This window comes from Danio rerio, chromosome 13 (genome assembly GCF_049306965.1).
Source record: "Danio rerio strain Tuebingen ecotype United States chromosome 13, GRCz12tu, whole genome shotgun sequence".
In the NCBI taxonomy this organism is placed as follows: domain Eukaryota; kingdom Metazoa; phylum Chordata; class Actinopteri; order Cypriniformes; family Danionidae; genus Danio; species Danio rerio.
The window spans coordinates 24,896,881-24,911,583 of record NC_133188.1 but is presented as its reverse complement, the minus strand read 5'-3'; the positions used below and the strand labels follow the sequence as shown (position 1 = coordinate 24,911,583).

The 14,703-nt window shown below is 37.4% G+C and overlaps 1 protein-coding gene across 2 annotated transcripts in view; it reads left to right on the top strand.

Moving 5' to 3' along the window:
* The first annotated feature begins 12,044 nt into the window (after nt 1-12,044).
* Nucleotides 12,045-14,703, top strand: part of si:dkey-191g9.5 — a 30,934-nt gene continuing 28,275 nt past the window's right edge. For both annotated transcript variants that reach the window (XR_012389287.1, XM_001921919.8), the window contains exon 1: nt 12,045-12,213. Coding sequence is in view for 1 of the 2 variants with exons in the window: in XM_001921919.8 (XP_001921954.4) it covers nt 12,201-12,213 (13 nt within the window). In the remaining variant the exon portion in view is untranslated. The remainder of the gene's footprint in view (nt 12,214-14,703) is intronic.

Genomic DNA, 14,703 nt, shown 5'->3' with positions numbered 1-14,703 from the left:
TTTTCTGACATTATGCAATTATCTTAATGTAAGTAATTGTAAACTAGCACAACTAATCATAAATCATTCTGAATTCTACAGAGCTCCTTTAACTTACTTGTTTTCTGAAAGTGGTTCCAAAGAATGTAATTTGCCATGTCATTAATACTTTAGTGTGGACTAAATGTTTTTGACACCTCCTGAATGATAAAACATTGTTTGACATTTAATAGGAATAGTCCCAATATTTTCAGAGTTCGAGCAGCAGATGAATAAAACTGTAGTACACGTTACTAAACAGAACTTTATAATTGCTGTCATTCTTGGTGTGAGCAGTCCTTGTGTCATCCAAACCCTGACATTCAGGGATTTACATAGAACACAAAAGCAGTTACCAAGCTGCACACCATTCCTATAGTTCATATTTACTTTCATTTTCAAGGAAAACAGAATGGGCATTACATATAGTGAGCTTTAAACACCATTGTTTCCTCCTTCTCGTGTAAATCCCATGAATGTAAAATTCTGGTGAAAAACATGCCCATCAGAAACAAAAAGAATTCTGATAATCTACACAGGATTTTTAATATGTACAACACAGGCTGCGTTTCATTGGCCACAATGTTTCCTAGTGAGATTACAACAATTATATACATACCTGTCAACACTTCCATTTTTCCCAGGAGTCTCCCGGAATCCACCCGGAAGACGAAGTTCCCGGTCCCCATGTGCACCGAACCCAATACGCAACCATCTTCATACCCGCTCCCCTCTCTTCAGTTTGCGCGCACCTTAACCCCAGCTCTTCACTTAGCGCGCAGCCCCAAAATCTCCTACATTTTATGATCCGAATGTTGGCAGGTATGATTCTATATTATATATAAAATTATATTTAAGCTTGTGGTAAATATACTATGTATGTGGTATCAACCATGGTTAATCTTATCTGTGAACAGTTCAACAGAATGCAAAGTGTGGGAAATGTGGGACAGAATGCAAAATGTGGGCTGCAATGTGCCGTGCATGTTTGTAATGAGTCAACAGACACAATTAAGTTTTTGAGTATAAGTGTTTAATGCATGTTTATGCATCGTGTCATATAACTTAGTTCCTTTCATATTTTTCTTGATTGAAAGGATGCTAATAACTTTAATAAACTCATCTGTTTAGTCAAAGGTTGATATTAATTCCTCCCTATGTTTTGAGATTAATTATAACTTGACCTATTTTTTAACCAAAATGAAACTCAGAAGCAAACTAGATTACTCTGTTGGCATAAAGGTATGGCTAACTTATCTAGAAATTCAGTTGAAAAGATGCTTAACAAGGAATCTTTTCAATTTAAAATACTTTACATTATAAAAATAAATTGGTCGTAAATGAGAATATAAAATCATTTCTGGAGAATATTTGAATTTACATGAATCCACATACAGTGCTCAGCATATATAAGTACACCCCTCACAAATCTATCTTTTTAATTCATACTTTAATAGGATACACATAATACACAATATTATATTTGCGCATATACATTAGTCAGTACTGAAGCCAAATCTGGAGGTTATCAGACAAAGTAACTTATAACGGTCCAAAAACGAACACACCCAAATTAATGTTACAGAAAAATATTAAATACAAATTTAAAAAAAGGAAAAATCAAGAGAAGCAAAGAAATTGAATTTTTTTTTGCAATATTTTGCTTGAATTTAATTGTATTATGTTTTAATTTCTATATATATGTTTGGTGACTAAAATATTACTTTAATAAATATATGTTTAATAAATCTGTTTCGTTTAAATGCACCAAAATACATTGCCCATATTCACTAAGAAATGGATAGAAATGTTCATTTCAAAGTGGGGTGTACTCGGTTATACTGAGCTATGTAGCTATCAGAGAACAATTTACTTCACATGCCCGTAGCCTGGGGTGGTTCTGATGGTTCGAACGAACCACCCCCCATGGCTAAAAGGTCCAAAATTTGTCCTTTTAATTATTTTATGTAATTTAATATTATATAATATATTTATTATATAATTAATTTAATATATTTATATTTATATATTATATTTATAAATATATATTATATATATTTTATATATTTTATATATATATATATATATATATATATATATATATATATATATATATATATATATTGTAATAAAGTGTAATTTTGTCAGGCTGTAAACAAATTCAGGCATTTAAAAAGCTGTAAATCAAAATGTACTTGTTGGGTTTGGTCCGAATTCTGTCGGGCTGGGGCTCTATCGGGCCTAACTTTTATGGCCTAATCACAGCTCTTCTCCAGGCAGTCAGCGGGTGCTTTAAGCACAAAACCCCAGGTGAGAGCAGCGCACGTCAGACACTCCATCAAGGATCTTCCACTGGATTTCATCTCAGGTTAGTTGTTAAAGGTGATATATAATTCATTTTGTCTTCATCTAACGACTCTTAAGTCTTTTGAATCTATTATTTGTTCTCAGGTAACGTGTTTTAGCTGAGCAAGAAGATAAGTTAATATGTTAATGTAACCACGTACACTGATTCTGCATAGTGACTGATAACTTGTCTTTATTTCCTATATTGTATAAACTTATAGTATGTTATACTTTTAAGTTTATTTAAACATGGCCGTTATTGATTATTAATACTGATATTCAGCAAAAGAGGGTATGCTTTGTATTTTTCTATAAAAGTGAAAGGAGGCTGTTATGTTATGGCTCTATTTTTATTTTATTTTATAAATATGCATACAGTGAAGATGATCATATAAATATGCAGCTACACGATGCCTCAACATGTTTGGTGTCTTTTAAGTTAATATTAAAATCAAAATAGGCAGTTCCTTATATCATGTTTTTAATTTATTGCTAAGAAAGTGAAATAACGTAACCAGCGTGATGTGAATGATGTTATAAAGTACACTGTTCCCTTTAAAGGATGTTCCCTTAAAAATTTACCCAATGTGTCCTCAGGAGTTTGTTTTCCATTTCAAACTTGCAGGGTCTAATCTTACAAGGAGAGGATGTAAGACTGAATTGTGTGCAGTTAATATTGAGAAAAGAAACCCCAATCAGAGAGGTGAATGTCTGCAGCCACGTCTCTGTTTTCTCCCATCCACACTAACACGGAGCAGCAGCATTTTAAAACCAAAATGGCCTCTTCAGTGTTTCCAAAAAGCTTTAAGGCTGGAAAACTCTGGGGTAGTGTGAACTGAAGTCATAACTGCAGCAAAACTTATGCGTTTTAAAACTAAAACTTATTAGTGTAAATGGGGCCTAAGATTGGGGCCTGATACATTTTCTGGCATATTCAAACAAAATTTATTATGTCTCAAATGCAGCCAAACAGTACTTGAAATAAAAGAACTGCTAGAGCACAAAACACATAGCGAGTCAGGTTTGCCGCCATCTGATTGGTTCTTTTGCTTGGTGGGCTGAAACTGCTGATCCACCAGTGAGGAGCCGGACGCGAAGCAGCAGACTTGGTGCAATCAGACGAACCCAGAGCAGCAGACATGGTGCAATCAGACAGACCCGGACCAGCAGATGTGCCGCAATCAGACGGATCTGGAGCAGCCGACATGCTGCAATCAGACGGACTCGGAGCAGCAGACATGCCACAATCAGACGGACCCGGAGCAGCGGACATGGTGCAACCAGACGGACCTGGAGCAGCAGACATGGCACAATCAAAAAGACCCACACCAGCAGGCGTGCCACAATCAGACAGATCTGGAGCAGCAGACATGCCACAATCAGACTGACCCGGAGCAGCCGACATGGTGCAACCAGACGGACCTGGAGCAGAAGACATGGCGCAATCAAAAAGACCCATACCAGCAGGCGTGCCACAATCTGACAGATCTGGAGCAGCAGACATGCCACAATTAGACTGACCCGGAGCAGCCGACATGGTGCAACCAGACGGACCTGGAGCAGCAGACATGGCGCAATCAAAAAGACCCATACCAGCAGGCGTGCCACAATCAGACGGATCTGGAGCAGCCAACATGCCGCAATAAGGTGGATCTGGAGCAGCAGACATGCCGCAATCAGACGGACTCGGAGCAGCAGACATGTCACAATCAGATGGACTCGGAGTAGCAGACATGCCACAATCAGACGGACCCGGAGCAGCCGTCATGTTGCAACCAGACGGACCTGGAGCAGCAGACATGGCGCAATCAAAAAGACCCAGACCAGCAGGCGTGCCACAATCAGACGGATCTGGAGCAGCCAACATGCCGCAATAAGGTGGATCCGGAGCAGCAGACATGCCGCAATCAGACGGACCCGGAGCAGCAGACATGTCACAATCAGATGGACCCGGAGCAGCAGACATGCCACAATCAGATGGACCCGGAGCAGCCGTCATGGTGCAACCAGACGGACCTGGAGCAGCAGACATGGTGCAATCAAAAAGACCCAGACCAGCAGGCGTGCCACAATCAGACGGATCTGGAGCAGCCAACATGCCGCAATAAGGTGGATCCGGAGCAGCAGACATGCCGCAATCAGACGGACCCGGAGCAGCAGACATGCCACAATCAGACGGACCCAGAGCAGCAGACATGGTGCTACCAGATAGACCCAGAGCAGCAGGAATTGTGGAATCAGATGGACCTGGAGCAGCAGACACTGCGCAGCCCCCAAACAGACCCGTATCCACAGACAGCCTGCAGCCTCCAGAGGCACCCGGATTACCAGATACACTGAAGAACCGAGATGCACCCGGATAAGAGGACACACTGAAGAACCCAGATGAACCGGGATCAACAGACACCCTGCAGCCTCGAGATGGACCAGCATTAAGAGACACACTGAACACCCCCGATGGACCTAGAACAAGGGACAAGCGGAGGACTCCAGGTGGACCCGGATAAAAAGAATCCCAGTAGAATCCATTAGGTCCCGGATCAACAGACACACTGGAGATCCCAGGTTGGTCCACATCAGAGGAGACAACACAGACCCCACACGGATCCGGGGACCCTGGGGTGTCCTTGATGATTCTCAAGATGACTTTGCTGCAATTTTTCTTGAGGTAGATCTTTGTAGTCCTGTCTCTTGATTGTGAGGCTGAAGAGAGAGAAAACATCAGGTGAATTAGTCACAACATTACACAATTTAACTAATAGCACATGCTTATAGCCATGTAAAAACCAGAATATTAACCAATTCTCCAATATTTTTTATCTGTTTCATTTCAATTACAATAATCACATAAAACCACATCATATGTCTTTCTTAATCCTCCTGTTTCTCTTCTTACCAACAGCAGGGGCGCTACCAGATGGACTAGTATGGTCTAGTATAGACATCGCTGCTGCATCCATACAGCAATGCTTATGGATAGCCTTTCCCATTTTCAGGAAGAATGAAAGAACGCCTGTCTTCCTCCAACCTCATCTTTGCATCTCTAAAGAAAATGAGAAAACATTTAGAAAGTACAGAAAAGAGGTCAGCAGTGCGTCAAACAGAGGCTGGACAACAGTTTGGTGGACATTAAGGGATGCTGCAATGCTCTATATAATATTAAACCGTTCGGTACAATACAAAAAGAGCAACAACTGTATTTTAAAGTGCTCATCTAAACAAGTGGATGAAAGTTACGTCGTGCAAATGAAGTCTTGTTTCTCAACGATATACCTCAATTATTTTAATTTGTTTGTTTGTTTAACAGAAACAATATACACTTGACATACAAAGGCAACTGATCCCTGTTCAACTTGACGAGCATTCAATCGGTTTTGCCTTGGAATGTAAACACTGGGGAAATTGTGTTGCCTGTCACTTTCTCATTGGTGCAACACTTTATTAATGATTTGACCAGCTGTAGTTTGAAATTAAGCTGTTTTTCTAATCTAAGGGCTTATTATGTGGTCTCTGTCGCCATCTTGTGGATGAACAACATCAACTGTCTTTGCTCTGCTCAATGACAGGCAAATGGCCACGCTCGCACTGTCTCTTCAAAATTATATTTAAAATAGGCACTATCCTTAGCTATAAACTGCATAGTTGCAATCTTAGCAACTACATTCTCGATTAAAAAAGCATCAAAGGTACATTATGTTGTTCAACAGCCACAATATTTGCTAAACTGTAGTGTTACTGCTTGTTGCTGTATGTGGGTGGAGTAATACACAAGAGTGAAGAGGTTAAACTTGTACAGTTATTTACAGAATATCACACTGCTATCAGCAAATCAGATTCAAAAACCAATTAGCTTTTAGCTTGCTACATTTCACAGAGGGTAGTTTTTAGTGCTACATTTTACATAGAGTAGCTAATGGCTTAGCTCACTACATTTTTCAAGTAGCTTGCCCAACACTGAATAATAGTAATATTAATAAACTTTACAAGTTGCCACAGTAAACTAGTAGACTGTATTATATTATAGCATTTACTCTAGTATTTGGTTTGTTATAGTTTTTACACTTTCATAAGAACGGCAGTGAACTGATAAATATTAATAACTCATGTGTATGATATTTTAAAAGAGCCGTGTGAATTAAAACATAGTAAAATGATTTACAGTCATTAACATACACTGATATTGACTGTTTCTGACTGCATTCATACTGAAATAACAAATAAACATTCCCTTTTATTAAAAGTTATGAAGGCTAAAATACTCATAAACAACCATATTTCCTTATTGTAGCCAGACCAAAAATGTAAGTTATCACACATACAGTATAATGTAGAACAATTACTGTAGTAATATATACTGTAGGGCTGTACATTTAACTTATATTTCATATTATGACGTTTTATATTTTATTAATGTTTATTTTAGCCCTCTACATACTCAAACATATAATAAAGAGAAAAATATTATCACATAATGAATTAAATGTGTATGTATAATGTGGTTTTACATGTAACGTTAGTCAAAATATGAATTTAAATAATGACATCATTTTATATATATTAAATTTAATATCATCGATGTTGACATTTTAGATTTCTGTCATAATTTGTCTTGTAGGCCTAGTTCATACAGTGTATTATCGACTTAAACGACTTTACTACAGTAAGTGTATAGCAGAATAGAATCACCACATCATTGTGATTTGTGACTAAAGTAAATACCAAAAACACTGCAGTATTTATCTCAGGAAATTAACTAGGCCTACATGTCCTATAGTAAATGTACTCTAAAATAATACAGTATTTTTCCACTGGTGTGCTGCTGTCCTCTTACCTAATGTCTGGTTCTCCACGACGGCCGCAGATAAAGCTCTCTGTTCGGACGCTCCTCTACGCGACTGTGGCTCCAGAACTCTGTTGAATCTCGTGTAATCATTCTCTTTAGAGTATTGTAATTCATGTGCTGTAAACACTGTATTTTTGACTGAAAACACGTGACTGTTCGCTGACTGTCAAAAAAAATCAGCCGCTTTTCCACTATCGTGCTGAATCGTGCTTTAAGCAGAACCGTTTCATTATGCTAACTAGATCCAGACAGCACGGATACGGTTTCATTTTCCACTGTTGTGCTGCGACAAAGCCATTTGAAACATTACACAACCCGCATCAGTAGTTGCCTTGGTAATGCAATGTAAACGGCTCCCTTTGTTCAATTGAATTTAGATAATAGCCGAAACTAGTTTTTTTTATGTTCATAAAAGCTAAAGCAACCATGTGACTAACACTGTTATGCCGTTCTATCAAATAGGGTTGCTAAGGTAGGCTACATTTGTCAGCACCCTTATTTATTTAAAGGTAGCCTATGTTGCGTGGCTCTGGCTAATTTTTTTAGGGAAAATGACCAAAATGTAACGTGATAATTGAAAATGATTGGAGGGGAAATAAATAATATATTTAAAATCTATGAACATAACAGAAAATTAAACAATGATAAGGCGACAATAATAGTGTATTTAAAGTGGCAGAAATATATTTTTGGACAGGCCTTGTCAAAAGTGAGAGGGCACTTTCTCTAATAAAAAATATAGCACTTAAATTATTTCATTTTTAACAATTGAATTACACAGCGGTTTTATATCAAAAGTTGATAATGATAAAAAATATACTACATTTTGGTGGTAAAATATAACCCTTTAAGCAATGGCTGTTATTTGTTTCAGGATTCAAACATTAAATAACGAATGCAGCAAGTGAAATAACGAATATGAAACAACACAATATATAGCAGGATATGAAGCATAAAAAGGACTATGTTTGGCAAAATGGTGCTCTTTTATCTTTGTATTTTTATCATTTTATTTTTGTTATTTTAATTATTTTTTGTCTTAATAATTAACTAACAAGCTATAAATAAATTCCTGCTTGACGTTTTACAAAATATTTTGCGCAGCTGCCCAGTATATCACTGAAAAAAATGTTGCATGCAGAACTGTTGCAAACAATTTATTTGTGTTGAATTTAAACAAACAAATTAAGTTTAATAATGTTCAACTTTATTTGTTGAAATTCAGCCCAAATAAAGTGTTTACAACCACTTAACGTAAAAAAATGAGTAAATCCAAGAAATCATCATTGAATATTTTTTTGTGTATTAAAGAAAAAAAACGAAAACACAGAAACATGTTACGCCCTCATAAATGTCAAACCTATGTATAACAGAATCACATAATGCCCCATAGCTGAAATTATGAAAAAAGTTCATTTTATTTTTATAAAACAAAACCTAAAAAAAAATTAAAACCTTACACCTATATTTTTGAGTAAAAGCAATACCGACATTTAAAAGTCCGTACTCACACTAGGTACAGTTGCCTTGAACCGGGCCAAAGCACGCTTGTCCCCCCTCCCGTCTCCCCCGACGGCCCGCGCTCACACCACAAACAGGCCTCGGCACGCTTACGTCATCGCTGCTGCGCTGTTCAGTGAGAAGCGCTCTCTCACTCAGTAGCACAGTGGAGATTTCTCTGGTTATATCGTGTCAGTCGTTTGATATGCAGTTACATGCAGTCAAATTTTTCGCCAAACAGTTCTTAGCGATGCAGTGACACGCAGTCAGATATTTCGCCGAACAGATCCACCACTTTTGGCGCTCATAAACAATCATAAAGCCCTCATGCTGCAGGAATGAGGAGGTCTGCTGAAGCTGCGCAGCTGTCGTGCTGTGAGGAGTTCTTGTCTTTAATAAACTACGGCAGTTTGCGTTCACTGAACAGTAAGAATGATTAATAAATCCATATGAAACAGTCCCTTAAAAGTCACGTCTCGCTTTCAGTCTCGGGCTTTGGCGTGTTTTGCACTCACACACAAGCGTACCGCGCCAAAGCCCAAGTGAACCGCGCTCAGGCACACCTCTTCTAACCGGGCCAGGGCCTGCCAAGTGAACCGTGCTTGAGCCCGATTCAGCGTGCACTCACACTTTTCAAATGATCCGGGAAACGGGTCTGGGCACGGTACGGATGGCATAGTGTGAGTAGGCCCTAAGAATCCATATTTACTTATTAATTCATTTATTTGACTAGTTTATTGGTGCTTATATAGGCCTAGACTATAATATAAATCATACAATTATCTTGGACAGCTACAGTGCCACTCCGTAAAGCTTTCAAGCAAACTCCAAAAACAATTAAAGAAAGAGTTGTCTTTCTACCGAAGACGTGGACGGCCGACATTACAACCTGCCGTAACCGTCCTTCGTATAACTGCAAAAGAGAAAAAACACCCCTTTCTCCAAGCTGGCTACGGGCCTGAGTTATACCCATGCATATGGCACATTTAAAGCCAGTAAATAAAGATTACTATATCTAATTTTTTTTTTTTTGATTGGTGCTTTTCACATAATGTGACATGTCTCACACAGCAGATGCACACTTTAGAACAGTGGAGGGAAGACAACATGTTGGTGGTGTAAGAGCTTCACTGTGGAAAAAAAAGTTGTTAAATGTGCAATTTCCAAGTGATTTTGCAAAAAGAAAGATCAGCAGTAGCTGTTTCCTTATATGAGGTGCCATGTAGGATTTAAATCAAATTTGATTATCAACACATACATAAAACACATGCATATACACCTATAAATTACTTGCATATACACCTATATTACTGGATGTTCAAAACAACACAGATGAAACTTGTGTATGTACATATAAACTTGACGCATGCATACACCCACATACACACGCACATACATGTAAACTCGATCCTCACATAAACACCCACATAAACATGCACATACATACAAACTTGCTGCATGCAAACACACCTATACACACTCACATATAAACTCAATTCTCGCATAAACACCCACATGTACACACTCACACATACATATAAACTCGTAGCATGCAAACACAACTATACACACTCGCATGTACATATAAACTTGATCTATGCATATGCACCCATAAACTCTCACATATGGATGTTAACTTGATGTGTGCATAAACACCCAGATAACACTCTTGCAAACATACAAAATAAAATTCACAAACATGTATACAGTTAGTTGTGTGTGTGTGTGTGTGTGTATTTATATGCAAGTGATTTCATGTGTATATGCATGAATTGTCAGTGTAAAAGGAAATTATTTCACTTTAAAAGGAAGTAGTTTAATTTCAACGTAAAAGTCCGTTGAGCATACATGAACGAGATCATTATTTGTCCTGAATCAAGTTATCGCAAAGCTTAAGAAACAGAAATAATGTAATTAATAAACCCATAGCTTTCTAATATTTTAATTGCACAATAAACCTTTAATTTTGCTGGAGCATTCCTTAGCATTATCTTTTTTTTTTTGGAATTAGCATAATATATTTTCATAATTCAACAGATTTAATACCTCTATTAATCACATTATTTCTGTTTCTTAAGCTTTGCAATAACTTGATTCATGACAAATAATGATCTCGTATATTTATGCTCAACGGACTTTTATGTTGAAATAAAACCCCTTCCTTTTAAATTGAAATAACTTCCTTTTACACTGAGAATTCATACATATACACATATGAAATCATTTGCATAAATACACACACACACACACACACACACAAACACACAACTAAATGTATATATGTTTGTGAATTTTATTTTGTATGTTTGCAAGAGTGCTATCTGGGTGTTTATGCACACATCAAGTTTACATTCATATGTGAGAGTTTATGGGTGCATATGCATGGATTGATTTTATATGTATATGCGAGTGTGTATAGGGGTGTTTGCATGCTGCGAGTTTATATGTATGTGTGTGTGTGTAAATGTGGGTGTTTATGTGAGAATCGAGTTTATATGCGAGTGTGTATAGGTGTGTTTGCATGCGTCAAGTTTATATGTACATACATAAGTTTCATCTGTGTTGTTTTGAACATTTAGGTGTATATGCGAGTGATTTATAGGTGTATATGTATGTGTTTTATGTATGTGTTGATAAGCGAAGTTGGATTTAAATCCTACACGGCACCTCATATCCTTACATTCCCTGTTTTAAAATAACACCGTTTGTCTGCTCAGTTTGCGTCTAGTTTATGTAATTAGTTTCATAAAAGATTTGTATTTTTCGTGTTGTATCGGTTATCAACTTTTAAATTAAAATAGTTATTGTTTACCCCCAGTGCTGTCCAACATTCCAATATTGATGCAGCATCCCCAAGACTTAAGCTGTACTATCTCTTTAAACAGCTCTTCCCCTCAGACACAGCCTTGCTAATATCTTGATAAATAGCTGCCAGACCCCTCAGGGCCACAGACCCGGTGTTCATAATTCACGTTATCCTCCATGAAGATGGAGAACTGCAATGCAAAGCACGTCTAATAGAACCGAGGGGTTGTGTGTCAGCCTCGGCGTCTTCCTCGGGCTAATTGTCAACTGATGAGCTTTGAGCAGCTTTAGGATTTAGAGTGTATTATGAGGAGGGAGGGAAGGAGGGAGAAGCAGCAAGAATACTGCCAGACAGCCGAGCACCGGATTGCATCGGCGAGAGGAAAAGAGAAACACACACACGCACACACACACAGAAATAATAGGGCATGTGTATTAGCCAAAGTGGATGCAGCGTCACTGAGAGGCACCGAGTGAAAGTGAGGGAGTGAATGACAGCGAGGGACCGGAGGAATACGCATGTGTGATCTGCACAAACGGGAAGGGTGAGGAGCCGAGCGGAGGAGAGGAGAAGCACGGCTACTTCAGGCGATATCTGGGCTGGAGCCATCCATCCTTCCTCGAGGAGGGCTGCCTCTGTAAATACACACCGTACGGAGGAGAAACCACAAGACCTGTAACGTTAGTCATGGCAGACATCGGTAAGTTCATCAGATCTCTCATTCGTAATCTTGTTTGGTGCTTCTGCAGCAAGTTTGGCTCCTATAATACAAGGTGTAACTTTGAAAGCAAATATCTTTGCCTTCTAAAGGTCACACTTTTAGGAGCAAACAGAATTGTGATTAACCCTCCAGGTGAGTTGAAGCTCGTTGTTCGAGGGGTGTATCCTCAGCGTGTGGGTGTTGATGTAAGGGTATGCTGGGATCCAGACACCCAGAGTTAATGAGAGCCCCAGGGTCTCCTCTACCCCGCCCAGCCCTCATACGCACTGCTGCTTTCCAGCCTGCCCTTTACTCCTATAATGGAGAGGAATGGGATCACAGGACAGATCTATTGTGCCTGCGAATGGATGGTTGCAAGGGAGTGTGGGGAAGGGAAAGGTATGATAGCCCTTCTCTATGTCTATTTTCACTCTGCTTACCAGGGATTATCAGGGTGATTACTTACAGAAGAGATACAGAATCATCTCTCCCTCTCTCTCTTTCTGGCCCTGTTTTCTTCCTGTGCCCAGGGAATGACCATCATATTGTGCAAAGGGCAAAACTGCAGAGAGAGAATGACATTTAATCTTGGGGTGGTTTCATCTGCCTTTGAATGTGTAGTGTATATGCATGGGGACTGAAGAATGTCACGGTTAATCACATTGACATGATTGTCCACAGGCTCTAACATCAAAAGGAGAGTGCTTGAATAATCCTGGGCTGGTCTTTAAAGTCAACGTGAGATCATAGTTTACTGTTCTTATTTTGATGGAGTATTGTAATATTATTTTTACATTCATCTGTTGAAGTATCTTCTTTAGAAGTTTCCCTCTGATGACGTTTTGATGATGTATGATGGGATAATTATTCCTCTGATACAGCAACCTTTAAGTCAAATGACATCAACGTAATTAGCAAACAACATCGATCCAGATCAATATCCAATGTACAAAGTTAGGTCCCTACAAGAGTAATTTGTGTCACAGCAGGGAAGAGAAGTCAATCATATTCTCCATTTTGTGTCAATTTTATTAGAGAATAACAATAACCAATTGGAAAAAATGTTAGTATATATAATACTACTATTTTTTAAAAATAGTAGTTATATACCAACAGTTATTTTCAGGTTATAGGCAATAATATTTAACTCGCATTGTAAAATGAACATGCAACAACAAGTTTTAAATAAATAAAAAGATTGGTTACTTTTAGGCTGTTAATAAAAACATATAGAATTTAAAAGAAATAACAGTTTTTAAAAAAGTTATTAATAATCAGTATTGATTTTATATAAAAAAAAAAGCTATTTAATTTTTCTATGATAACCTTTAGCTTTAAAGTTCCCAAAAATCAAAACTAACCATATGATTATTTTAGGTCACATTGTAAGTTTCGTGGTGAACAATTCATCTGTGCATGTCATCAAGAAAAAAAAAATTTTTGCCCTTCTGATCTTTAATTGAAATCTGAAAATGCACTTCCTGTCTGTTTTCAGTTAAATTATTAGATAATGTGCTTTTGAGGTAATAGGCGTGGCAAACATGCTTAACCGCGCTAATTTAACAGTCACTTTCAAAATCAAACCCATCAAACAGAAATAGTGAGCAGGAGGAGTTTGTTAGGTTGTAATAACTCTACTAAAACTCCCTTCCCGATCTTTCTGAATGAAATGCCTACTTTACATCAATTCAGCCTGTGGGAGAAAAAATACGCCACACCCTCTGTTGGCTCATTTAAAATTTTGTTTCTAGGAACTGCATCATAATACGAAAAAAAAAGATCCTAGCTTCCGGTTCATTGGGACTTTATATTATATTATAGGTATTTTAATTATTATTTAGAAGAAAACTATTGTTTAAAAAGTTTTTCCTTTATGCTTCTGTAAAGTTTTGTGTACCAAGATCAATGTTGCCAGTCTGAAAAATTGCTAAATCTAGCAACAATATTTGGCATCACTGCATGTAAATTTAGTAAAGTGTTAACTAGAGATTTGCGGGATCATTTCTGTTTAACAGTTTAAATACAGCATCACAATATTATGAATGAGAAAAAGAAAACAAAAGTTTTCCAAAACAAAAGTTCTCTAATTAGCTAAAGATACTTAAAAATGTATTTGGGTACAAAAGATAACATAAATGCTTTCTTATTCACCATTAACATTAATTTTTGTGCTTTTAAATTCATTTTATTTAATACTTTTTATTGATGTTAGTTTACTTGGTTAAGTCTTAAATTCAAAATATCCCAGCTTTTTTAGATTTTATTTTTATTTACACAGAAACTTGCAACTTCAAACCCTTTTTTATGAATTCGTGTTTTGCTGTGTAAATGAATACACAAAAGCTGTAAACATACACAAAAATGTTGATTGCTGCTTGTTTAGTGTATTTATTTAAAAGGAGTTGAAACAACACAATTATCTACATTTTTTAGACAACTTAATAGTTTTATGTTCAATCAACTTAAATTTGTGAAAACTAATAAGTTAGC